At 49.3% G+C, this 25,958-nt stretch overlaps 2 protein-coding genes across 4 annotated transcripts; both read left to right on the top strand.

The window, feature by feature from the left end:
* Positions 1-196: 196 nt before the first annotated feature.
* On the top strand, positions 197-14,801 carry PRKAG1 (protein kinase AMP-activated non-catalytic subunit gamma 1). Of its 2 annotated transcripts, none has more exons than XM_059682747.1 (12): positions 197-324; positions 5,663-5,711; positions 11,300-11,409; positions 11,603-11,684; positions 11,782-11,840; positions 11,975-12,020; positions 12,131-12,185; positions 12,973-13,099; positions 13,206-13,371; positions 13,534-13,571; positions 13,838-13,984; positions 14,098-14,801. In XM_059682747.1, exons 1-12 carry the CDS (start codon positions 316-318, stop codon positions 14,200-14,202), a joined length of 993 nt encoding a protein of 330 aa, XP_059538730.1. In that variant the 5' UTR covers positions 197-315; the 3' UTR covers positions 14,203-14,801. The 2 variants fall into 2 exon arrangements, with proteins under 2 accessions (XP_059538730.1, XP_059538731.1); XM_059682748.1 differs by having other exon boundaries at positions 245-324; positions 11,271-11,409.
* A 153-nt stretch (positions 14,802-14,954) lies between these two features.
* On the top strand, positions 14,955-22,148 carry DDN (dendrin). Of its 2 annotated transcripts, XM_059682746.1 has the most exons (3): positions 14,955-16,150; positions 17,950-18,021; positions 18,444-22,148. In XM_059682746.1, exons 2-3 carry the CDS (start codon positions 17,975-17,977, stop codon positions 20,344-20,346), a joined length of 1,950 nt encoding a protein of 649 aa, XP_059538729.1. In that variant the 5' UTR covers positions 14,955-16,150; positions 17,950-17,974; the 3' UTR covers positions 20,347-22,148. The 2 variants fall into 2 exon arrangements, with proteins under 2 accessions (XP_059538729.1, XP_059538728.1); XM_059682745.1 differs by lacking the exon at positions 14,955-16,150 and having other exon boundaries at positions 17,813-18,021.
* The last annotated feature ends 3,810 nt before the right edge of the window (positions 22,149-25,958 follow it).

The raw sequence follows: 25,958 nt of genomic DNA, 5'->3' as shown, positions 1-25,958 counted from the left end.
GCAAAGGGCAAGTTTTGGATTTTGCTTCTTCCAAGTTTGTTTTTAAACGACAAATAAAAAGAGAACATTTTAAATACAAGTGGCTCCGTCCTGTCACCCTCGCCGTCAGCCCGATCCGTGAGGTCCGAGAGGACCCAGGGGAGGGCGCTTTCCAGGCCTGGCCGCGCCGGAAAAGTGCGCTGCGCGCCTTCCGCCCTTGCTGGCGTTTGTTCTGACGCAAGCGGAAGTGGCGTCGCGGTACCGGACGTGGGGCGGGGCCTCCCCCCTTCCCCAGCGAGCTTCTAAAGTGAACGCAGCCAGCGGGCGCCTCCTGCAATGGAGACGGTGAGGAGCGCGGAAAGGGGACTGGGAGGCCGGGCGGGGGCGGGCGCCGGTGCCCAGGAAACGAGAGGCCGGGTGTCTGCCCTGCGCGTGGCCCTGGGCCTCCGCTCCCTCGCCGGGCGCACCTCCGGGGTCTGGGCCGCGCGCCGTACTCCCAGCCCGAGCGGGCAGTGACACCCAGCTCCCTCCTCAAATTCCGCGCACACCCTGGCGATTTCAGGACTCCTTTCGTCCTAGCAGCTCAGGCCCCTCAGAGGTGGTGCTTCGGCTTTCCTGTGAGAGGCGGGCGGGGGGGTCCCCGGCTTGCAGACATCACCTGGCCCTGGTTGTCTAAGGGCGATCGCTGCGATCCCTGGCAGGAGGGACATCTGAAAGACTCCCACTGCCTCAAGGTGTCCGACGAGCTCACATTCCCTTAATAAGACTGAAAGGTGGGGTTTCTCTAAAGGAGGGATTGTGCAGTGGTAGAGGCCGCTGTGTCCCTGGACAAGTTTTAGGTCATGCCCAGCTCTGCGATTCCAAGCAGGCATGTTGGCATTTCATTCTTGGCGAGCAGGCATTGACCAATTGTGGCAGGTCCGCCATCCTCCCCGGGATGCTGCAGACTGCCTGCTGCAGGGACCCGCCCTCACTCTCAGGAGGCTTTTCTAGCACTCTGGAACCCTTCCCATTAACTTCCCTCTCCGGAGCTTTTAATCACGTTACCTGGCAGGCAGTAGTTCTTCCTATCTTGGTTTTTTTCATCTGCTACTGTAGTTGTGTACAGGCTGCAGGTTCACTGTTCTTTGGGTCAGTTATCTGCCCAGAGCAGTTATTTTACCGTATACTTTCTCTACCTGCAGAGAGGTCATGTATTTCAGAGAGGAAGGAAGAGAGAGAGAAACATCAATGATGAGAGAGAATCATTGATCAGCTGCCTCCTGCATGCCCCACACGGATCAAGCCCGCAACTCGGCATGTGCTCTGATGGCAAATCAAACTGTGACCTCCTAGTTCATAGGTCAGTGCTCAACCACTGAGCCACCGTGGCAGGACATGAAGTATTTTTATAGAGATTTTATAACTTAACCCTCACACTTTTTGTACTGGATTAGGTTCTTGGGATAGAAATTATTTTAAAAAGAAAAAGAAAAACCCCTGTTTTTGAAGATGCTCAGCCTAACTGGAGTGGGGCTGAGGGCAAGCCAGTGACAGCTGCTATTTAAGGTAGACTATAATAAATGCTGTTTTCAGGAGGCAAGCGAAGGATTGTGGAAGCATAGAGGAGGGAGAAATTACTGTGAACCTGAGAAGAGGACATTGCAGGCTTAGAGAACAGTGTGAACAAGGGCATAAAAATCCAGGTATATAGAGATTAATTGAAGAAGAGCCAGTGGCTTCATGTTGCTGGAGTTTGAGATTTGGGTCACAGTGAGGCAGAAGGACTGGGAAAATAGGCCGAGGTCGGGTTGAAGGTATTGCATACCTTGCTAAGTTTGATCTTTGTTTTGTAATAAGGGAACCCATGAAGATTTATGAGCAAGGCAGTGAGTGTGATTAAAGAATGTTCTTTTTAATATATATATACTAGAGGCCTGGTGCACAAAATTTGTGCACTTGGGTAGGGGTCCCTCAGCCCAGCCTGTGCCCTCTCGCGGTCTGGGAGCCTTTGGGGAATGTCCAACTGATGTCTTAGGCCCACTCCCCCCAGGGTGCCGTCAGTCGGACATCCTTGGTGCTGGCTCGGAGGCAGGAGAAGCTCCCACCACCACTGCTGTGCTCACCAGCTATGAGCCCAGCTTCTGGCTGAGTAGCCCTTCCCCTATGAGAGCACACTGACCACCAGGGGGCAGCTCCTACATTGAACGTCTGCCCCCTGGTGGTCAGTGTGTGTCATAGCGACCAGTTCCACTGGTCGATTTGCATATTAGCCTTTTATTACGTAGGATGGAGATATATATATGTATATATATATATATATATATATATATATATATATATTATTGATTTCATGGAGAGAGAGAGAAACATCAATGATGAGAGAATCATTGATTGGCTGCCTCCTACTGGGGATTGAGCCCTTAACCCGGGCATATGCTCTTGACCTGAATTGAACCCAGGACCCTTCAGTCCACAGGCCAATGCTCTATCCACTGAGCCAAACCGGCTAGGGCAAGAATGTTCTTAACAGTGTTCTGTAAATGGATGGATCGTCAGGAAGTAGTGAGTTCCTAGTTGCTAGAGATGAAAGTCCCTCCCAAAACTGAGATGCTTGGCTGGCAAAAGAACGTGGTAACAGCATGAAAGAAGAATTAAAGAAGATATAGCTTGACCTGCGTGGCTCAATGGTTGAGCATCAATCTATGAACCAGGAAGTTACTGTTCAATTCCCAGTCAGGCCACATGGCGAAGATGTGGGCTTAGTCCTGGTGTGAGGTGTGCAGGAGGCAACCAATCAATGATTCTCGTCACTTATTTTTTAAAATATATATATATATATTTTTTTAAATATATTTTATTTATTTTTTACAGAGAGGAAGGGAGAGAGACAGAGAGTCAGAAACATCGATGAGAGAGAAACACCGATCAGCTGCCTTCTGCACATCTACTGGGGATGTGCCCGCAACCAAGGTACATGCCCTTGACTGGAATCGAACCTGGGACCTTTCAGTCCGCAGGCCTACGCTCTATCCACTGAGCCAAACCGGTTTTGGCTTAAAATATATTTTTATTGATTTCAGAGAGGTATGGAGAGGGAGACAGATAGAAACATCAGCTTAGCTGATAGATGTTAAGGATAGGTTTAGGTCATGCCCTGCTCTTGTGATTCTAAGTAGACATGTTGGCATAGCTCATTCTTAGAGGAATCAAGATTACAGTTCTTAAGCACCTAGGAGGAGAGCAGTGCCAAAAACAAATATGGGAATCACAGTAAATAGGATTGGAGGGAGAGATGCTGTTGTGTTTTGCACTGAAACATTTGAAGAGTCCGTGACATCTGTGGTTGGCTAGCAAACAATTGGAAATGTGGATCAGGAGTCTGAAAGAAATTGTGAGTCTATGTGTCAGATCTAACCTGTGTCTCTCTACTAATATTTTGTGCTTTGTAATACAGTGGTACTTTCTTAGGTCCCCTATATTATTTTTTAAAATATATTTCTATGGATTTCAGAGAGGAAGAGAGAGAGAGAAACATCAATGAAGAGAGAGAACCATTAATTGGCTGCCTCCTGCACACCCCACACTGGGGATCGAGCCCACAATCCAGGCACGTGCACATATTGGGCATCCAGCCCGCAACCCAGGCATGTGCCCTGACCCAGAATCGAAACATGATCTCCTGGTTCATAGGTCAATGCTCAAGTACTGAGCCACGCTGGCCAGGCCCCCTATGTTATTAGTTGAGGGGAGACCTAGCTGGTTTGGCTCAGTGGATAGAGCATCAGCCTGCAGACGGAAGGGTCCCAGGTTCGATCTGGTCAAGGGCACATGCCTGGGTTGCAGGTTGGATCCCCAGTATGGGGCGTGCAGAAGGCAGCCAATTATTCTCTCTCATCATTGATGTTTCTACCTCTCTCTCCTTCCTTCCTCTCTGAAATCAATAAAAATATATTTTAAAAAAAGTTGAGGGGAATGGACATAATTACCCCACTCCTGTGTGGAGGTATAGGAAGATAAAGCCATATTCAGTTGTGTCTGACTCTCTTCTGTAGTTATCTGTGTCTATTTTTGCTGGATGTCTCTTTTTTCTCTCTGTAACTTAGTCTTAGGTCTTTGTTCATATTAGCATGCATCATTATCATCAATTTGAACGTTAAAAAACAAAAACAATATGCAGAACTCCATGTTAGATGGTATGGGGGATATAAATAAGTATAAAATAGTTCCAGGATTCCAGGAATTTATAATCTGTTTGGATAGATAATGAACAAAAGAACTGTAGCACAGTTTGGTATGTAAATATTATATGGTGGCTATAATTCTACAAGTAGTTGTTTCTGTGGCTTTGTATATAGATTTTTGTGAGACTATTATATACCATGTGTGTATCTTTTTCTTCAATTGATTTTAGAGAGAGGAAGGGGGGGAGAGAGAGAGAGAGAGAAACATCGATTTGTTGTTCCACTTATTTATGCATTCATTGGTTAATTCTTGCATATGCCCTGACTGGGGATTGAACCCACCATCTTGGTGTATCGGGATGATGCTCTAACAGAGTCTAATCAACTGAGCTACCTGGCCAGAGCCCATGTGTGTATCTTTAGCACTAAACAGCCAGCCCTTTCTCCCACTTACAAGTGATGAGGCTGCTATTCTGATAGCATTGCCAAAATGCCAGGCCAAGTTGATGGTGTTATGCAGCCCAGAGAAGATTACCCACCTTTCCCCCTTACCCTCACCCTGGCCGGTTGGGGCAGGGAAGTTTAAGGCTATCCAGCCAACTTGACCCTGCTTACCAGTCAGCTTCCCATGTTCAATCCAAGGCCTTTAACTTCATATTACTATCGCAGCTATGTAGGTGAAGTATGAGTTTAAGTTAGTTTGGGGATATTACCCACAGCAAATAGAGCCAAACTGTTGATTCTAGTGGATGAAAATTATGATCCCTCCTGGGTTCCTAGATAACAACGAAATTTCCAAATGTTTCCACTTGAGGGAGCATAGAGATGATTCTAAAGGTTTCTCTGTATTCAAAGCACTCTCTAATAGACTGTCATGGGCAAGGAGACTTGGTAAACCAGCATCCTCTGAGCTGTGGCAGCCTTCCGCTCAAGGGTGCTGAGAGAACGGAAGTCCCTCATTCAGAACATTTATGCTGCTCATCCACCCCTCAGTCATTCTATCTTTGACTCTGACAGTCAGCTGCTGGGATCCTCCCCAGATTGGCCCTCAATGGTAAGGTATATGCCAGATTCCGGTGCTTATACTTATGCTTAGTGAGTGTTTGGGAAAGCAGTATTTTCTCTGGCTCTGTGTTTCTATAAAGTAGACCTGTGAGAATCTTGTGGGACCAGCCCTAAGCTCAGATATTTTTAATCTCAGCTTTAAGACCTAATGTTTCACTGTGCAGTATAGTATATAAGGACATGAGCTTTGGAAACGCACAGATCTATGTTCAAATCGCTATCCCACCCTTACCAGCCATATGACCTTGGGCAGGCTGCTTAATATGTCTTAAACCTCAGTTTCCTAACTGTGAAAATAAGGCTAACAGTGATATTTACCTCAGGGTTATGAAGATTAAATGAGATAATATAGCACTTTAAAGGAAGTTGTCAGTTTACCAGCCCTTCTCCTAATGCTAAGCTAAAATGGATGGAGCCTAGGATAGCCTGAATCTTTGTTTCTCTTGTCTCTCCAGGTCATTTCTTCAGATAACTCTCCAGCTCTGGAAAATGAGTATCCTCAAGGTAAGTGTACTGAAGAAAGGAAACTGAGTATGAAAGCAATAGCCCAAGGCTAACTTCAGCAATGCTTTTGAACCTCTCCCAGGGTCCCCCTTGGGAAATCAAAGCTGACCAGATAATGTACCAAACCATATAAACCAGGAAGAGTAATTTGGCAAGATCACCAAGGAATAAATCTTGGGTAAAGTAGGGATGATTAATATCAAACCACCTGAGAGAAACTTTTGAGGTACAGGGCAACTTCCACAGGCAATTCTAGGCTGGCAAACTATGTTTTAGAAGTTCCTGGTATTTTCTGAGTAGCGGAGAAATAATGCCACTAGAAGTTTTTATCATCCAGCAAGCTCAGTGTACACAAATTATAGAAAGGCCTTGAAAACCCTTAGAACTAATCTAGAATAAAGGTACTAAACCCTAAAGTCCAGGCGATTCCAGCACTGTACCTGGTTAGAATGGAATGGCCCAATTCTAGGTCCTCTAGAAATAGGCAGAACTCACAGGCATCTCTGGTAAAGGATTTGGGCCAGAAATACTCTTAAGTCTTCTTCTTTTTTTTTTTTTTTTAATATATTTTATTGATTTTTTTTTACAGAGAGGAAGGGAGAGAGATAGAGAGTTAGAAACATTGATGAGAGAGAAACATCGATCAGCTGCCTCCTGCACATCTCCTATTGGGGATGTGCCCGCAACCCAGGTACATGCCCTTGACCGGAATCGAACCTGGGACCTTTCAGTCCGCAGGCCGACGCTCTATCCACTGAGCCAAACCGGTTTTGGCTCTTAAGTCTTCTAAGGACACATTTATGGCATTAGGAGTACACACTTTCTCAGAGGATTGAAATAGGGGCTAAGATCCTAGGACATATTATTAAGATTTTATGAGTTCTCCACAAGAATTTTTTAATGTTGCATTTCCATTTTGTTGGTATCCCAAAAAAGATAATCATATAGTGATATTTTGAATTATCTGGATGGCTCTTGATAATTGAGTATTGCCACATGGTATCAGTGTCTATTTTATGTTTCTGAGTACATTTGCATCAACACCAAGGCAGGGGCCAAAAACTCAAACTGTCTACATAGACCAAGCAGTGATGGGTACATATGACTACAACAACCTATAGATCTTGCCTCATCTAAAAGGAGGCAGTAACTGTCCAGGTCTGATCAATTGTTACTCTTCAGAATTCAAGACCTACTTTTGTCAGATCTTCTGATTTTGAAAAGAAACTAAGAATTTTGATTTGTATGTAAATCTCCAGATTCTTAAAATTTATTTTAGAGAGAGAGGAAGGGAGAAGGATAGAGAGAGAAACCTCGATTGGCTGCCTCGACTGTGGATTGAAAATGATAATATTTAACTATCAGCGTAATGTGTCTTAAACTGATGTCAAAAGACATGTTTTTTGGGAGTCTGTGAGTTTCCAAATTTGAAAACCAATGGTGAGCTTCTAGTTAAAAATGGTGGCTTGAATGCATACATCTACTTTGATTCCTTCACAAAAAGCCACTAAAATAAACAAAGAATTTTTTAAGGTACAAATACACTAAAATAGGAAGAATAAGAGAGGAGGCCATAGCAATGAATTTTGAAAGCTGGAAAGCAGACGGATGAGTGGTAAATGACCTGAGGAAGTGGTAGCAGACCTGAGAAAGCTGAATTATAAACTAGCAGTGGGGAAAGCCAAGAAGCACTGAAGGTCTGAGAAGCAGTCAGATCCCAAGACTCCCTCCTTCATTGATTGCAGCTGGACAACTCCCCTTTCCAACTTTGGCAAAGACTGGAGGTCTGGAGAGAGGTTTGGGTCCAGCTGAGGACTGGGGTACTTCACTAAACAGGAGAAGTGAACTATACTTAATGCCAAAATCCCAGGCCTTTTCCCCCTTCCAGTTTCCAGTATGTTGACAGGAAAGACTTCACCTTCCAAGCGCAGCATTGAATAAATAATCCTCTCCAGAAGCCCCTTAAGGGAAAGCCCTACAAATATAAGTGTTGAGTGTTCCCTATCCAAATGGCTCACAGTCAGCAAGGCTCATTTACACACTTAGGGCTTACAATCAGCTTTAAAGACTCCACTCTTAAAATATGGTTTGAATTCTCCTTTAAACCAAGGATTACCAGAGAGCTAAAGAAAGCCTCTAACATTTATAAAAAAAGGTGATCCAAACTGCCTCTCTCATGAAAAGAAACAAAGAAAAAGCAATGGAGGAGGAAAGTCAATGCATAAAGAAGAAAACTTCTAATTAGCAATACATACTCAGATAAAGAGTATATTAGCACCATGAAACAAGTACCAGGATACACTCTTTTTCTAAAACCTTTAGAAAACAAAAAGGACCTCTTGGGCATTAAAAATATAGTAGCAGTCCAGTGGGCGTGGCTCGGTGGTTGAGTGGCTCAGTGGTTGAGCTTCGACCTATGAACCAGAAGGTCAGGGTTTGATTCCAGGTCAGGGCACATACCTGGGTTGTGGGCTTAATCCTCACTGTGGGGCATGCAGGAGGCAGCCGGACAATGATTCTCTCTCATCATTGATGTTTCTATCTATCTCCCTCTCCCTTTCTCTCTGAAATCAATAAAAATACATTTTTTAAAAAGAAGACGAAAAACAATATGTAAGACAGCAAAAATTTTTAAATAAGCAAGAGGTTTCAAAATCAAGTTGAGGAAATCTACCGGAAGTAGAATTAGAAATGAAAGAAGTAAAGCCCGGCTGGCATGGCTCAGTGGTTGAGCTTCGACCTATGAACCAGGAGGTCACAGTTCGATTCCTGGTCAGGGCACATGCCTGGGTTTCGAGCTAGACCCCCAGTATGGGGCGTGCAGGAGGCAGCCAATCCATGGTTCTGTCTCATCATTAATGCTTCTCTCTCTATCTCCCTCCCTCTCTGAAGTCAATAAAAATATTTTTTTTTAAGTGGAAAAAAATCAAAGTACTAGAGCTCGGCTGGTGTAGCTCAGTGGTTGAGCATCGACCCTGGAACCAAGAGGCCATCAGTTTGATTCCTTGTCGTGGCACATGCCCCAGTTGTGGGCTCATGCCTAGGTTGTGGGCTCAATCCCTGTGGGGGGTGTGCAGGAGACAACCAATCAATGTTGTTTCTTTCTCATTGATGTTTCTGTTTCTCTATCCCTCTCCCTTCCTCTCTCTCTAAAAAAATCAATAAAAACATTTTAAAAAAACGAAGTAGAACACAGGAGGAAAAAAATATTTTAAAAAGAACAATAAAAACTCACCCCACAAAAAAAACCAAAAAATAAAACCTTAAAGGGTCAGTCTAGGAATTCTAATATCTAAATAATAGGAGTTACAGAAAGAGAAAAATGACAACACAGAGCAAAGAAAATGATCAATGAAATAATTCAAGAACTTTTCCTGAAACTGAAGGACATTAGTTTTCATACTGATAGGACTCATTAAATATTCAGCACAGTGGATGAAATTGACCCACCCAAAGCACAATTGTCATGAGATTTCAAAATGCTGGAAACAGAGAAGATCCTGAGTTTCCAGAGTGGGCAAAAGAAGTCACATACAAAGAGTCAGAATTGCTTCAGACTCTGAACATACCAGAAGCTAGAGGGCAATGGAGCAATGTCTTCAACATCCTGCAGGAAAATAAATTCTAACCTAGAATTCTGTATCCATCCAAATTCTAAATCAAAGAGCATGTAAAAGATATCTGCAGGCTGCGAGGTCTCAAAAAATTTACCTCCCATGCACCCTTTCTCATGAAGCTACTGGAAGATGTGCTCCACCAAAACAAGGGAGTAGTCAAAAAGATGAAAACATGGGATACAGGACACAAGGAAAGCCAATACAGAGTCGTGAAAGGGGTCCCCTTGACGGTAATGAAAGAAGATTTCAGGGTGCCAGCAGTGCATACCAGGCAAACCAGCCCAGATTTGAGCCAGTCACAAAGCTCCAGAGAGACCTCTTTGTGTAGTTTAAATTGATAGCCTATGCTTCTGAATTTCTTAAAAGGAGATTTAAAGAACTGGTGAAGTTTGATGATTGAATTAGTTACAAATACTATACATAGAAAATTAAGCAAATGAGATAATTATTAACTCTAGGGAAAATAAAGTTGTGAAAGAAAGAAATCAGAGTTGACTATTTGTTTTAGCTCTGAATAATGAATATTCAGTCAAAATTATTTAAATATTGATGTAACCAACATTATATTTTAACTTTTGAAAGAAGGGGGGAATGGATGGTGCATGTCTGTAATGGCGTCCTGTTAGAAAAGAGAACATAAAATTCTCATATTTCTTGGATTATAATGGATAATTCCCAAAAGTGAAAAAAAGAAAAGGAGCAAAAAAGTACCAAATGCCCTACCTGGTTTGGGTCAGTGGATAGAGCATTGGCCTGTGGATTTCAGGTCCCGGGCTGGGGCTTGATTCTGGTCAAGGGCACATGCCCGGGTTATGGGCTTGATCCCTAGTAGGGGGCATGCAAGAAGCAGCAGATCAATGATTCTCATCATTGATGTTTCTATCTCTCTCTCCCTCTCCCTTCCTCTCTGAAATCAATTAAAAATATATATATATATTAAAGTATCAAAATAATCAGCTAAAAGAGGTCTCATCTCTGGGTAAGGGTTATTATAGGGAAGTGGGTGCCAAGGATGGCAGTTCTTCTTGACAAAATTTGTAGAACAATTTGACTCTTTAAACTGTACCTGAATAACTTTGGTAAAATACAGAAGTTAAAGACAAACAACTGGCATAGGATTAAGTATGTGAACTTTGGAATCAGGTAGATCTGTGTTTGAGTCTTGTCACTTCACTTACTAATGGTGTGAACTAACTGTTTCCACCTTTCTCACCTGAAAAATGAGGACAATATTTACCTTGCAGATTTGTTGAAAGGATTAAATAAATAATGTAGTATTTTTAAGTATACACAGTCTAGCAGGGAGCATATTTGGACTATTATTTTGGGGCTTATTTCTCTTGTTAGACCAAGCAATTAAAATCAAAAGATTGGAAAGGTAAACACAGCCAGAGTCTCATTTGACTGGAATAGGTGGGATGGTTTCTCATTCACAGCGTTATCCCAAGATGGAGTCTCAGGGTGTTTTAGTCCAGGTTGATTGAGCACTGGGCTCCAACTTCATATTAATCTGAAATGGCCCAACTTGGACCATGATGTTCTCATCTGAAGCTTACTTTTAAAAAAAAAAAGAAGAAGAAGCTTACTTGAATTTTAAGGAGTTTAATTATATCTTAATTGAGAAAAGATAATTTAAATGTGCTAAGTATATGAAAGGAAAAACGATTTAAAGATGAGAAAAAAACTATTAGACTACAGCAGTTTAATGAAAAACATTATACTGGTAGACTTTCTGTTTTAGTCAGCCAAGGAACCAACAGATATAGTCTTACCTGGAAATGGAGGTTGGATGAAATGGTTTCTAAGAGGGTTTACTCCTAATGGAATAGTAGGAACAAATCAGATAAAATATAGTGCCTTATAAAAAATCTGCTCTAAATATTTGAGCAACAACAACACTGTTGTATTTTCTGCCTTTTTGATTGTGTGTTTTGCTTGGAAGGAAGCTACTAACTATCCCACCCTATGCAGAGACCCCAGAATCCAACAATAGTGTGTATACTTCCTTCATGAAGTCTCATCGCTGCTATGACCTGATTCCCACAAGCTCCAAATTGGTTGTGTTTGACACTTCGTTGCAGGTGGGTGAAATACTTTTTCCTTCTTCTCTTTGGAACCTCTGGTTCAATACCCCTCATCTTATCTCATCCCAAGGATAATATCCTTGTCCTTCTATAGGGTTAGTCTCATGTTTTTCCCAACATACCCAACCCCTGTTCCTTTAAAGTCCTGCCCGTGAATTTCCCTTTGTGAATATAACTCTTTTGGCTATAGGTGAAAAAAGCTTTCTTTGCTTTGGTGACTAATGGTGTACGAGCTGCCCCTTTGTGGGATAGTAAGAAGCAAAGTTTTGTGGGTAAGCAATGTTTTTGGAACACAGTATTATTGGCATCTTGTGCTGGGCACGGAGAAAAGCTTTGAGCAATGCTGAGAGCTCTTGTCTTGGCCTCTAGGCATGCTGACCATCACTGATTTCATCAATATTCTGCACCGCTACTACAAATCAGCCTTGGTAAGGACCTTAGCCTGATGACCAAAACCACTTTCCCTGCCTAAGCCCCTCATTTTCATTTCCTTTCAAGCAAACCAGAAGGGGTTTATGAAGCAGGGAGGTCACGTCTCAAGTTCTGTTGCTTTTGCTTCCAGGTACAAATCTATGAGCTGGAAGAACACAAGATCGAAACTTGGAGAGGTATGTAGAGAATTGGCAAGGGGGTGGGGAGTGGGAGGGTAAAGGGATAGAAATTTTCCTGGGAAATGATTTTCCATGGTGGTATTTTGTGAACCTTTTTTTCCTTTCAGAGGTATACTTACAGGACTCCTTTAAACCACTTGTCTGCATTTCTCCTAATGCCAGGTAAGTTCTAGCTACCCATCTATACTAATAATAGAGGAATATGCATATTGTCTGGGACGCCATCATAGTAACAGTAACAACCAAACAGCAGGCTGCGTGGGGCGTCCAGGCTGGCAGGGTGGTTAGTGAGGGACGACCAAACGACTGAACAGCAGGCTGTATGGGGCGGCCAGGCCAGCAGCGGGGGCAGTAGGGGGCAATTGGGCTGGCAGGGGAGGGCAGTTGGGGGTGATCGGGCCAGCAGGGGAGGGCAGTTGGGGGAATCGGGCCAGCAGGAGAGCAGTTAGGCGTCAATCAGGCCGGCAGGGGAGTGGTTAGGGGGCGGTCAGGCTGGCAGGCAAAAGTGGCTAGGGGTAATCAGGCAGGCAGGCGAGTGGTTAGGAGTCAGCAGTCCCAGATTGTGAGAGGGATGTCCTACTGTCAGTTTGGGATAGGGCCTAAACCAGCAGTCTAACAACCCCCAAGGGGTCCCAGATTGGAGAGGGTGCAGGCCAGACTGAGGGACACCCCCTCTCTGCACAAATTTCATGCACCAGGCCTCTAGTTTGTTCAGAAGAGGAAGAGCCTTGCCATCAGCATAGCTAAAGCACTAGATACCCAAAGATTCAGGGGCAGAAGAAAGAAAAGACTCCCAAACACTTGCTCCCCTTCTTTCTCCCAGCCATCAGTTTTCCATTTATAAACACTCTGAGGAGCTGAGCTATGGTGGAGGGAGTCAGGGGCAGAGATAGGCCCAACCTCAGGCCCAGCACTGTGGAACTTACCATTGTCCCCCATCTTCCCACAGCTTGTTTGATGCCGTCTCTTCTTTAATCCGGAACAAGATTCATAGGCTGCCAGTTATTGACCCAGAATCAGGCAACACCTTGTACATCCTCACCCACAAGCGCATCCTCAAGTTCCTCAAATTATTTGTAAGTGCTCCTCAGCCCAGTTTTTACTTCTTATATACTCGGTTGGACAGGTATCCAAGGGTGATATGGGGAGCCTTGAAAATCAAGGTGATGGTTCCTTCCTCAGATCACTGAGTTCCCCAAGCCAGAGTTCATGTCTAAGTCTCTGGAAGAGCTACAGATTGGCACCTATGCCAACATTGCTATGGTCCGCACTACCACCCCCGTCTACGTGGCTCTGGGCATTTTCGTACAGCACCGAGTCTCGGCCCTGCCTGTGGTGGATGAAAAAGGTGAGAGAGTGGTCAGAAGGAGAGGGAAGGCTCCAAGGAAGTCAGGGTGGGTCTGGGAAAATCTGCTTCCCCCTGAGCTCAGCCAGGATAGTGATGCTACCTACGGCCAGGGGGAGTCTTGGATGTCAGACCCTCCTTGCTGAGCTACCTCTGTCCCTCTAGGGCGTGTGGTGGACATCTACTCCAAGTTTGATGTTATCGTGAGTGACTGGGGCGGGGCTGGGAGGTAGGGAGAGGGGTGGCATGTTGGATGTGGAGAGGGAAAAGAAGAGAGTCTCTTCTGGGATCTAAGGGTTTTAAGAAGCTTCCAAGCTTTCAGATTTTATATGAAAAATAATTGAATGAGCTGGGTGTGGCTTGTGGGCATGGCTGACAACTGCCCTAAATCCCTTTGGGGTTGGGTGGACTCAGGGTTTGGGGGCTGGCTCCCTTGCTTCTCTGCAAGCACCTTCCCCTCTCTCCCCAGAATCTGGCAGCAGAAAAGACCTACAACAACCTAGATGTGTCTGTGACCAAAGCCCTCCAACATCGATCACATTACTTTGAGGGTGTCCTTAAGTGCTACCTGCATGAAACTCTGGAGACCATCATCAACAGGCTGGTGGAAGCAGAGGTAGGGGGACCAGTGACCCCAAAGAAGCTGGGGTTTGGCAAGGAGGATAGAGCTTGCAGGGCTCTCCCTGAAGCTGGCACTAATATCCCTTTCTCCCTTGTTGTTCTCTGCAGGTTCACCGACTTGTAGTGGTGGATGAGAATGATGTGGTCAAGGGAATTGTCTCACTGTCAGACATCCTGCAGGCCCTGGTGCTCACAGGCGGAGAAAAGCCCTGAGCTAGGGGAAGGGGTCAGGTGGCACCAAGGGTTATGCCCACTCACTGCCTGTACAAAGTTTGGAACCACAGATGAAATCTTGAGAGAATTGTGACTCTGTTCCCTGCCCAGGAGACCTCTACCCTTCTACCTGAGAGCCAGGGAAGATATGGGGAAAGGAAGGAGAATGGATTTGTAGCTATCCTATCCTCACACATGAGGAAAACTTCCAGCCTAGCCTATCCCAGGCCCTGTCCTCTTAGACATGCCCCCATTCTGGGTGAACTATGGGCTCTGTGCCGCTTGGACAAATTCTGATCTCTACGAGATCCAGTCTTTGCCTCTATCTCTGCCCCTGACTCCCTCCACCATAGCACAGCTCTTCATAAAAATATTTTTATTCATCCTGTTTCATGCTGTATGGGGGAGGCTGAGTCCATTTCATAACATTTCTTCCCATAATGGGAGTGGGGAGGATCATGGGGAGGAAGGCCTTGGGTTCCTGTGCTATATTCATACGAAGAGAAGTGGGATTGGGTGGAGGAGGACTGCAAAGTGGTTAGCTAAGGTTATTGCTTTTCATGGCAAACTTAATTAAAATGACAGGAACCTCTTCATGATATTGCAGTGTTTGCTTTTTGTAGTTGACAGACAGTCACTACTGCTCCAACCTTTCTACTTCATATGGCTTCTTCAACTCATTAATTACAATAACACACTTTATAGAAAACTGTCCATCATTCTCAGTGCTTTACATATACTAATTCATTTACTCCTCAGAACAATAGTAGATATTCCAGTTTTATAGATTTAAAAGAAACGAAGGCACAGAGAGGCTAACTAGCCCAAGGCAACACAGCTAGTAAAAAGTACAGAGCTAGCATGTAAACCCAGCTGGCACCAGAGCGCGTGCTCTTTATCACTATATTAGACTTACTACCTTTCTAAATCTCCATTAAAAACTGTTCTCACTTTATTCCCTACAATCCTTATCACCCCCATGTCCCCGTCTGCCTGGACCGTAGCTGATATCCCAGGAAAATCACATAAGAGTGTTAGGTCTCCAGAGAGTAGACGGAGACTTGCCACCATCAAAAGGTTGGACTCTGTATTTGGATTTTGCTGAACTGGCACTGTCTTTGAACCTGGAATTTCCAAAGTGAGAATGAGCTGTAGGGTATGCAGTGGGGGAGCAGCAGAACTATGGTCACCCCATCAAACCCTTTCCCTGTGCTGAAACGATATGGGCCAAAACAGTAGTCAAGCCCAGCTGGCCTGGTTCAGTGGTTGAGCATCGACCTATGAACCAGGAGGTCACAACTCAATTCCCAGTTGGGACACATGCCTGGGTTACAGGCTTGATCCCCAGTGTGGGGCCTGCAGGAAGCAGCCCATCAATGATTCTTCCTCTCCCTTCCTCTCTGAAATCAATAAAAATATATTTAAAAAAAAAAAAAAACAGTATAAGGATACCTAGACTGTTGGGTATGAGCCAAATTCTGGATACCATCACAACACTGCTTTGCAGGTATACCATTTCCATCTTGGATACCAAGACCAGGAGCGCTTTCAGAGTAGCACCTTGCCCCTACCCCCACTTGCCCAAGAACCCTAATGATCCCAACCATACCATATCGGTCCCTCCAAACCAGGCTTCGTGATGGAACACGGGGAAAGCATCAAGGCAGCTTCCAGTGCCACATCCTGGCTTTGAAGAAGCCCCTGCTTCTGCATTCACCTCTTCACAGTTCTCAGCACATTCCTAGACTTGAGGGAGGGAGACATTCCAAGTTGTTATAATTAGAGCATGTTTATATGTGTGGGGGTGAGTGCATGGAGGAAAGGACAGATGTCTCCTTGTCACATCCCATCATGAAGTAGGATTTGTCTAAGGAGGAGGCAAGGACTTTAAAAAGCCTTAGTACTCTGGTGGGAAGCACCTTCAAGCAAAGAGCCATCAGCGCAACTGGTAGGTGTAAGGGGGATGGGGGGGGGGTGTCAATGGATGGGATAGGGGATATATGGGTTCTTTTTAAAAGTCCATGTTAGGGAGCAGGAGGCCTGTGTTCTGTTGCTCTGGTTCTCAAGTTGGTCTGCCCCAAAACAACCCTTCTGGGGAAGGGTCTATCCCAAAGGGCTGCAGATAGGTTAGTGGAAAACAAATTAGGATCTCTTGCTTCCCCATTCCCTGCTAAAACCCAACCAGTCTCAGAGTCTGAGGATGGAGCAGAAGGAAAGATAAGGAACAAAATTTGGAGCCTCATAACCTATTCTCACCTATTCTCAGGAGAAGCAAATGATCCCTTCTTTCTCAGGAACCATTGCCATACACACTTTCTTCCCTCACCCCACACTCCTCCCCTCTGCTGGAGCTGCTGCCATGGTTGCCAGGCATGGTTGCTAAGTCTCTGCATGGAAGAGTTGGCGTGGGCTGTGCTGCCACTAACATTACCATGGTGAATCAGGGGACACCTGGTATAGGCTTGGGGGGGGGGCATGTGAATGTAACTCCCCAGGACAGAATGAGCCTAAAAGGTGAGCATCTTGAGCACCACTTCAGGTGGGGGCTGAGTGAGCTAGGCATTGTGGTAGTGGTGACGGGGAGCTCTATGCTGGAAAACGGGCCACTTTTATCATCTCAGTTGCTAGGGGATTAGTTTTGCCAAGGGAGCACACCACTCCTCCATCCTCCGAAAGGGTGCAAATAAATGCATAAGCACCCTAGTCTATCCTCCATAAGGCTAAGCAGAGCTGTGTGGGCACAGAACAGTATGACCCCAAAATTCTGGATTGTGAGAGAGCATGCTGCAGGGAGCGGGCTCCATGGGTGCCCAAGGACAAACATCTAGAACACGGGAGTGAGGGGCCGTTTCCATGGCTAAGAAATTCCTTTCTCCTGCTGTCCCAGCAGCCTGGGCTACAGTTAAGGAGATGGGGGTCACCCTTTTGAGCTAGGGGAGGATAGCTCCCCCCAGTCACACAAAAGCTGCATGAAAGCTACTGCCTCCTCCTTCCACCACATGGAAGCTGGTTACTCATCTCCTCTCTGCACCCGAATGCCACTGCCGCTAAAAATAGCCCCCCAGCCTGGGCCAGCTCCTCCTGCACCCCAACCCCATGGAAACCAGCAAGAGTGGCAGGCAGAGACCTTAAGTTCCATTTCCATCACCTCCCTGTCGGAGAAACTGAAGTCCCTGAAGTCTGAGGCAAGAAGTCAAGGGCAGAACCCTGGTGGTCAAGCACCTTGACAAGGAGGGGAGTGAAGGGTTAAAATAGCGGGAAGGTTGAAGCAACGGGGGTGGGGGAGGGGGCACTGTCAGCTTGGCAGTAAGAAGTCCCCTGCCCACTCCTGCAGGTTCCACCAGGCTTCGGGGACATGGGAAGTGAGAAGGGGCTCCCAAATCCGGGCCCCAGGGGGCGGCCATGCACATGGGGGAGGTAGCAGCGCGCAGCCATCCCCGCCATGTCACATGCGCTCACACACACACAGACAGGCACACACGTGTGCCCGGGTATATATAGTCCCCAGTCGCTGGGCCTGTCGCTCTGCAGTGGGCGCCGGCTTCCTGGGCTGGGAGGGGGCTCTCGGGGGCGGGTGGGAGGGTGGGGGGCCGGGGTGGGGTGGGGCAGGATGCTGGATGGTCATTTATTCTCCGAGGGGCCTGACAGCCCCCGGGAGCTCCAGGATGAGGAGTCTGGAAGCTGCCTCTGGGTGCAGAAATCCAAGCTGCTGGTGATCCAAGTGAAGACTATTTCCTGTCATTATAGTCCCCGCGCCCCTCCTCGACAGACCATGGACTTCCAGGCCGGCCACTGGATCCGCGAGCCCCAGAGCCACACGTGAGTGGAGAAGTGAGGGGAAGAGCGTGGTGGGGTGGGTCCGGACTTCCCCCAGGCACAGCCAGCGCTGCTGCGCCCCCTTCTCTTTCCCACGCGCCCCCAACCCATCCGGAGAGCTAGAGTTTGACCTATCCCGCGTTGTCAGGGGAAACAGGCATGGGTGTGAAAAGGGCAGGAGGTGAGATGGGGCAGACGCCGGTAAAGTGTGCATGGAGGGAGGTGAAAAATCCCGTTTAGACTTCAGCCCCAACATATATGTGCACGTGCGCGCGCGCGCGCGCGCACACACACACACACACACACACACACACACACACCCTTCCACATGGCTGCCCAAAGTGGTCTGTAGAGCTCACAGCTCCCCGGACCTCGGCTCCCTTCCCCCACAAACTGCTCACCTGGGTTCCTGCTCATTGTCCCAGGTGTGGGCCGCGCCCGGGATGCCCTGAGCCGCCTCCCCGCCGGCCCTGGGCCGCCAGGGTGCTGCAGGAGGCGACCAACTGGCGGGCGGGGCCCCCAGCCGAGGCCCGAGCGCGGGAGCAAGAGAAAAGGAAAGCGGCATCGCAAGAGCGGGAGGCCAAGGAGACCGAGCGAAAAAGGCGCAAGGCTGGTGGGGCCCGAAGGAGCCCCCCGGGTCGGCCGCGCCCGGAGCCTCGGAACGCCCCTCGGGTGGCACAGCCTGCAAGGCTCCCAGCTCCTTCACGGCCAGAGCGCCTGGGGCCGGTGGGGCGACCGCCCCGTCCATCCGCGCAGCCGCAGAGCGACCCCAGGGCGGCGTGGGTGGGGCCCTGGGGAGGTCGGAGGCCAGGCCCCCCCAGCTACGAGGCTCACCTGCTGCTGAGAGCCGCCGCGGGGACGGCCCCGCGACGCCGCTGGGACCGCCCGCCGCCCTATGTGGCTCCACCTTCTTACGAAGGACCCCACAGGACTCTGGGGGCGAAACGAGGCCCCGAGCCCTCCCAGGCGCCCGTCTCAGCAGCCCCTGCTCAGACTCCGGCCAGGACAGAGGGAGGGGGCACAAAGAAAAGGCTGGATCCTCGGATTTACCGGGACGTCCTCGGGGCTTGGGGTCTTCGGCAGGAGCGGGGTCTCTTGGGGGGATCCCCGGGCTCTGGAACGGCCAGGCCGAGGCTGGAGCCCCGCCAGGGGGCCGCAGAGAAAAGCCGGGGGCCGGCTGCTGGCCGGAACAGTGGCGTCGACGGCCACACCCGCGCCAAGACTGCGGGGGACCCAGGCGGGGCGGCGGCTCCTGCGGGGTCTGCCACGGAGACCCCCAGCCCCCCGCGTCCCGCCCCCAGGTCCAGGCCCCATCTCCAGGGCCCCGGGAAAGGGAAAGAAGGTAGAGAACAGAACTGGCTCCCCAAATCCTGGATTCCCTCCCTTAAAAAGCATCCGCCTCCGCATAGCCAGACCCTCCCCAGACCCTGGGCTCCAGGAGGCACGGGGTCGAGAGAGTCCCTGGGTCGTAGAGAGAGGGCCGGCCCCTCGGAGGGTTGGCAGGCCGCCCGCCGCGCCCACACCCTGCCCCGCAGCTCCAGCGGCCCTGCTCGTGGAGAGGGTATTTTTGTCATTGACGCCACGTGCGTGGTGATAAGGTCCCAGTATGTCCCGACCCCTCGAACCCAGCGCGTGCAGCTTTTGCCGGCTGGGGTGCCCCGCACTGTGGGCGATGCCCCCAGCCCACCGAAGCCCAGCAAGGAGGAGGGGGAGGCGGCCCCGGCCTTGCCTTCCCCTTGCCAAAAGCTGCTGTCCAGCAGCCGCCTTTCACAACAGCCACCCGGGGGGCGCGGGTTCGAAGCTGAGGGCGGGAAGCCCGCGGATCCCTCTTTGGAGGAGCGCGCCTCCCGCATCTTGGGGCTCCCGGTGGACGAAGTCCACCTGCAAGATGCCCCCACGCAGCCAGGTAGCCTGGGGCGCTCAGTCTCAGGCCCAGCGGCTTCAGGAGGCGCGAATAGCGCCGAGGGTTCAGGGGGAGTGGCGGGGGTCCCCCGGCACGCGGGGCGGGGCTGGGCGCGGACCCCGGGGCCCTACGCCGGGGCCCTGCGGGAAGCCGTGTCCCGCATCCGCCGCCACACGGCCCCTGACTCGGACTCGGACGAAGCTGCGGAGCTCAGCGCCCATAGCAGCTCCTCTGATGGAAGCGACACAGAAGCCTCCGGCGCCCCCTGGCGGAGTGAGCGAGCCGGGTGCCGCGAGGGCGGGAAGACCACACAGCGGCACGACAGCCTCCGAGAGATTCTGGATGTCATCAGCCAAACCGGGGAGGCCCTTTCTGGAGAGAGGAACACAACGGGGGCCCCACGGAGAAACAGGGAGCGGCAGTGAGAGGCTCTTTGTTGTATTTGTGCTTCCCAACCCATCCATCCTTGGGCCCACTGGCCCCCGACTTCCTCACAGACTTCCTTGTACCCCTTACCTATTCCGGTTCCCATAACCCAAAAAGAAGCCGCCCAAATGAAAGGAAAGGGAACATATGCTGATTTGTAATTTTTTAAAAATCCTCGCCCTAGGATATTTTCCCATTGATTTTTAGAAAGAGTGGAAGAGAGGGGGAAAGACAGAGAGAAACATCTGTGAGAGAAACACATTGATTGGTTGCCTCCTGCATGTGGCTGGACCAGGGCTTGGGCCAGAGAGGAGCCGGCAACCGAGGTACGTGCCCTTGACCAGACTCAAACCCGGGACCTTCCTTCCTCAGGCCGACACTCTATCCACTGATCCAAACTGGCTAGGGCTGTATTAAAAAAAAAAAAATCAGGAGGGGTCAGGTGAACAGTAGACTTTAATGCCTGCTCCTTTCAGGTCACGCTGGTAAGGGCTTCAGCAGAGGTAGCTGCTGCCCTGGGTGCAGAGTGGAGCAGAGAAGCCTGCCCAAGAGGAGGCAGGAGGGTAGGAATGGTATAGTCATGGGAGGGCAACTTCAGGGAAGGGCCTCTGGGCAGGAGGGAGAAAGTGATGGAGAGGCTTTGGACTGAAGTGAACAGGTGACAGAGAAGCCCTTGGCAGAAGAGGAGGGAGTCCAGAAGCAGCCAGCAAAGCAGGGAGAGGGCTCACTTTGATGTCACAAGTCTTGGGTTCCCGTCCTAACTCTGACACTCGCTTCCTGGGGCACCTTAGGCAAGTCGCTTTCCTTCTCCAGGCCTCCTAATATGTAAAACGAAGGGATTCTAAGGTCCATCCATGTCGTTTTGGAGCCTTTGGGGAAGGTTTTATCTCATCCTTCCCTTCACAAGCCAAGAAAGAGTTAGAATAGATGAATAGAGTCTGCGGGTTTCTGGGTGGCTTCATGGTCACCAGCACTCATTCTCAATTCTAGAGACTGTCCAGGGTTTGCAGAAGAGCTGAGTAAATGGGCTAGGGCTCCTATCCCAGTCTTTCAGGTTTAGGGGAGGGTTGCCCAAGGCAGGGCAGGACGGTGGCCTTGTCACTGTCCCTGGCCTGTGGTGGTCCAAGCAGGAGAGGGAAGGCAGACAGTCAATCGGCGTGGGACCTCTTCAGACCTTCCCCTTTCCTCCTCCCCGGTGTTTCTTAGTGATGCTCTGAATCGTTGCCATGACTTTCCACCCAGGTGGTATCATTCATCTGAAAGAATCCTGAGAATTTCTTGCATCTCTGCCTCTTCCAGAAACTGCTACAGAAGGAAGAGGGAGGCGGTCCCAAAAGCCTGTGGGTATAGGTGTGATCCTCGCTGTAGCCACTATGGGGCGCGCGCAGGTCGCGGATTTCCCCCGTAGCTAGTCCGCGAGTCCTTCCTACTCCCACAGGCCAGTTAATCAATTGATCCCCAGTTAAAGCGCGGGGTCCCGTCCCCAGCCTTGCCGCCTCCAGGTGTGCGAGGTCGGGAGCAGGCCTCTGAATGAGCCCCTCTTTGTATTTATCTGGCTTGGGACCCAGACTCTGAGGTCTTTTTTGCTCTCTTACCTTGGACGCCTCCTCTCTATTTACTAGCCATGTGAACTTGGCCAAGTCACTTCACCTCCCTGAGCCTCACTTTCCTCATCTGTCAAATGGGGGTATAGAAACACCTACCTCGCAGGGTTGTTGTGAGGATTTAATGCGATAATGTATGTAAAGCGCCTTGCACAGTGCCAGGCACACGGTAGGCGCTCAATAAACCTAAGCTTCCCTTTGTCCAACCTTGGCCTCTTCTTCCTTTCACCTACCCTGTCCCCACTGCGTTCCACCCACAGGGCTCTTCCGCTCCTTCTCGCTTGGGGGGCGGGAAGGGGGAGTGGGGGGGGGGACTCCTTTCTTTGATGGAAACTCCCGGCCCACTCCTGTCTCCCCCAGTGCGGACTCTCCCTTCCTTGCCCCCCACCCCCGCTGGCTCTTCCCACTGCCCCGCGCACTCCCCCCACCCCCCATTCCGGGCAAGGGCTGAGTCAGCCTGGGTAAATTTAGCCGCCGACTCGCCGGGCGCGGGGGCTTCGCCCAGACTCAGTCTCAGAGTCTCAGAGTCCTGCCTGGCCCTGCCCTCCACTCCGCCTCTGCCCGCCCCCCCCCCCCCCCCCAAGTCCCGCCAACTCCAACTCTGGCTCAGCGTTCGGATCACCAATCCTGCTCTCAACCCACTTATGGTTTTGGTCTCCAATTATCTCCACATCACTCTCCACGCGCACCTGGAGGGACTGTGCAGGATGGGGACGGGGCTGGGGCCCTGAGCTGGCTGCCTGGCCTTGGTTTGTTGGAGCGGAAGGGAGGTCCTCTTTGGGCTTCTGAACCTGAGGGGAGAATGTTGGTCAGAGTCGCCTAGGGAAGGCCTATCCCAGAACCTGCCTGAAACCCACACTGCCAGGTTCCCAGTTAGCTCCTGGTAGAGGAAGTAAAGGAAGTGGGGGTCACCTTGGGCAGAGAGCAAAGGTTCCTGAGGCCTGGCTCCCTTCCACCTACAATTATATCGACTGCAGGTTCTAACCACTGAGCATTTACTGAGCACTTGAGAGGAACCAGGAATTGGGCAGGACTCCAGGAAAGAGGAATAAGGCCTGCTTGACAAGGGCTGAAGGTGAAAACACACAAGTAACAATAAAATTAAACAGTGGGTGTCAAGTACAAAAAAAGACTGAATTTGGGGAAGGGGGTTTTAGGTAGAGAGAACAGCAAAAAGAAGAAGTGTGGATGTGGGAGAAATGGTCTGGTTTGACTGAAGTTGAGGGTACCTTTGGGGGAGTTGTGGAAGATAAAGGAAGGAAGGAAAACTGAGGCCAGGTTGGGATGAGCCTGGTCCAGCTGAGGAGTGTGTGCCTTTGACCTCTGGGCTTGAGAAAAGAGTGAACTTCAGGCTAGGAGGCAGATAGAGGAAGGTCAGGGCAGTGGTGACCGTATCTGCCTGGACTGTGCTACAGCCCAAGGAGGCAGGGCTCTGAGGCTGGTAGAAGAGTGAGCTGTATGGGAGGGGCTGGCACTGTGAAGGTGTGCTCCACCTCACAGCCTGAGCCTCTTAGAGGCTGAACACCCAGGAGGCCAGTTTTTAAGAGTTTACCCATTCTGGATCTGGCCTCTGCTGCCTCTTCCTCCTCTTCCCCTACCTTTATTTCTCTCTACCATTGTCAGAAAACTCGGGTAGTCTTGTATTTAGGACATGTACTATGTGGTCTGGGTCTGAATCTTGCATCTATCTCATACTACCTGTGTGACCTTGGCAAGTTACTCAACCTCTTTGTGTCTTGGTGTCAGTTATAAAGCTGGATTATTAATAGTGTTCCTTTCATAGTCTTGTTGGGAGGAATAAATGATTCAATATGTGAAATGCTGAGAACAATGCCTGGTACCTAGTAAGTGATATATAAGTGTTGAGTTCTGATTATTATTTCTCTCTAGGGCTATTTCATTAGTGTTGGGGGTATGGGAGCATGAGGATAGGGAAGAGGGGGAAGAGGCAGCAGAGGCCAGATCCAGAGGAGAGGGGATCCCTGGGGTGGGGACAAGCTGCCTGAATGGCTGAATGGTATACTAGGAGCGCTTGGGTGGTTAGGGTGTCAAAGTCACGTGCTCCCACCCCAGGACTTCCTCCAACTTTGCCTAAGAATGGAGTCAGCACCAGCTGCTAAAGATCTGGGGAGAAGGGGAGGAGCGACTGCAGGTCTGGGGGCAGCCCTTGATGAGCCATATCTCAGACTGGCTCCAAGGGCCCTGTGGGTGGCAGGCTGGAGGCTCCCTGCTGCGAAAATTACTTCTAAATCTGGCTGTCTCTGCCACAACCACCCCCCACCTCGGGACAGCGTCACAGGTCAGGAGCAGGGACAGCAGAGGCAGGAGGGCGTGGCCAGGTTGGGGCAGCATTCCTCGGGTTACCACGGGACCCCACTGCCCTCCCTACAGCCAGGTTCTTCCCAGGGAAGCCCTTTTCTGTTCCAAATGGAGCCCAGTTAATGTGGCTTTCGAGGAGCTAGGAGCCTCCTCCCCTTTCAGACTCTCGGGAGAGCCCTGGGACTTCCAGGATCAGCCACAAATTAGTAAAGGAAACAATCAGACCATAACTCTGGGACTTGTAGAGAAATCAGAGTCAGGAGTGTGTGTGTGTATGTGTGTGAGGAGGGGAGGACCAGGAGAGATGGCTGAACATGAATCCATGGGAAGTGTGCAAAGTGCATCTGTGGGAAAAGAGTCAGCATTCTCTCAGTTATTCATTTGTTCACTTACCCAATAAACATGTATGCCAGGCCCCAGGGATATACAAGACATTCAGACATGGTTCCTATCTTCAGGGAGCTCAAAATTCAGGGCGTGTGTGAGATGGGGGGGAGGGATGCATAAGAAGAAACCTACAGAATCATTATAGTGCAGGAAGTACAAAATAATAAGTTAATTAAGGCATTCATTCCAGAAGGTCCAGGGGAGCAAGAAGGAAGGAGCAACTCCCAGACTGTGACTTCTTGGGAGTGGGAATATATCAAGACCTTTGGGAGACAAGTCACTAAGGATGTATATATTAGCAAAGGAAGGCTCAGCCTGGATACTGTGACCTCCTCTGGGTGTGCTGGCATGGTGGGGGGAGGGGCAGCTCCCTTCCTGGAAGCCCCTGGTATTACATAGCCTTTTGTGAGTCCTTTTAGAGAAAAGTTGCTCCATTCATCCATCCATCCACCCATCCATTCATCCTTCTGTTCATCCATCCATGCATCTATGTATGCATACATCCATCTATACATTCCACCCATCCATTTATCCATCCATCACCAACCCGTCTGTCATCCATCCATTGATTTATCTATCCATCCATCCATTTATTCTGTTAACAAAGGCATATGATGTGCCTAACTCAGTTCTGCAAGGTCTGCTAAGATGAACAAAGCACAGAGCCCATGTCCTCAGGAAGCTAGAAGCACAGTGGGAGAATGAGTAACAGATAAGCACCCATGGGACAGCCAGTATGTGCTGTTAATGAAAGCCCCACCAAGAAGGTGCTTCAGGAGGCAAGACAACTTTGCCAAGGAAAATTAGAAGAGTTTCATGGAGGAAGGAAAAGTTGAGATGGGTTTCAACCAAGGGAGATTGGCAAGAGGCACATTCCAGGGTGTGAACATAGATAGAACGGTGGGAAGCACACAGCTTTCGTGGGGAACAGAGGCACTGGGGAATGCCAAGGTGCAGAAGGATGGGACTCTGGGATGATGTGTGGGAATCAAATCATGAAGTGCCTCTGGAAAACAAGGACACAACATTTGAGCTTTAATGAGAGAAGCTGAGGGAGAGGTGAGGGGCAGAGAACATCTGAGCTGTAAATGTCCTGCTCAATGCCCATAACATTGTTTTATCTGCTGCTTGATTATGACCTTTGTTGGTCCTGTTACCTTGTGGAATTCCCCACTGGACCATCAGCTCCTTAAGGGTAGTGCCTTTGACTTAGCTCTACAGCCCCTGCAAGCTTGGCCTGGAGCAGGCTCTCAGCAAATGCTGGCAGGGGAAGGAACGGATGATAAAACTATTCCACAGGA

The sequence above is a fragment of the Myotis daubentonii genome, chromosome 2, assembly GCF_963259705.1.
Source record: "Myotis daubentonii chromosome 2, mMyoDau2.1, whole genome shotgun sequence".
Classification (NCBI taxonomy): Eukaryota; Metazoa; Chordata; class Mammalia; order Chiroptera; family Vespertilionidae; genus Myotis; species Myotis daubentonii.
The sequence above is the reverse complement of the archived record's forward strand: the minus strand, read 5'-3'. Positions and strand labels throughout refer to the sequence as shown.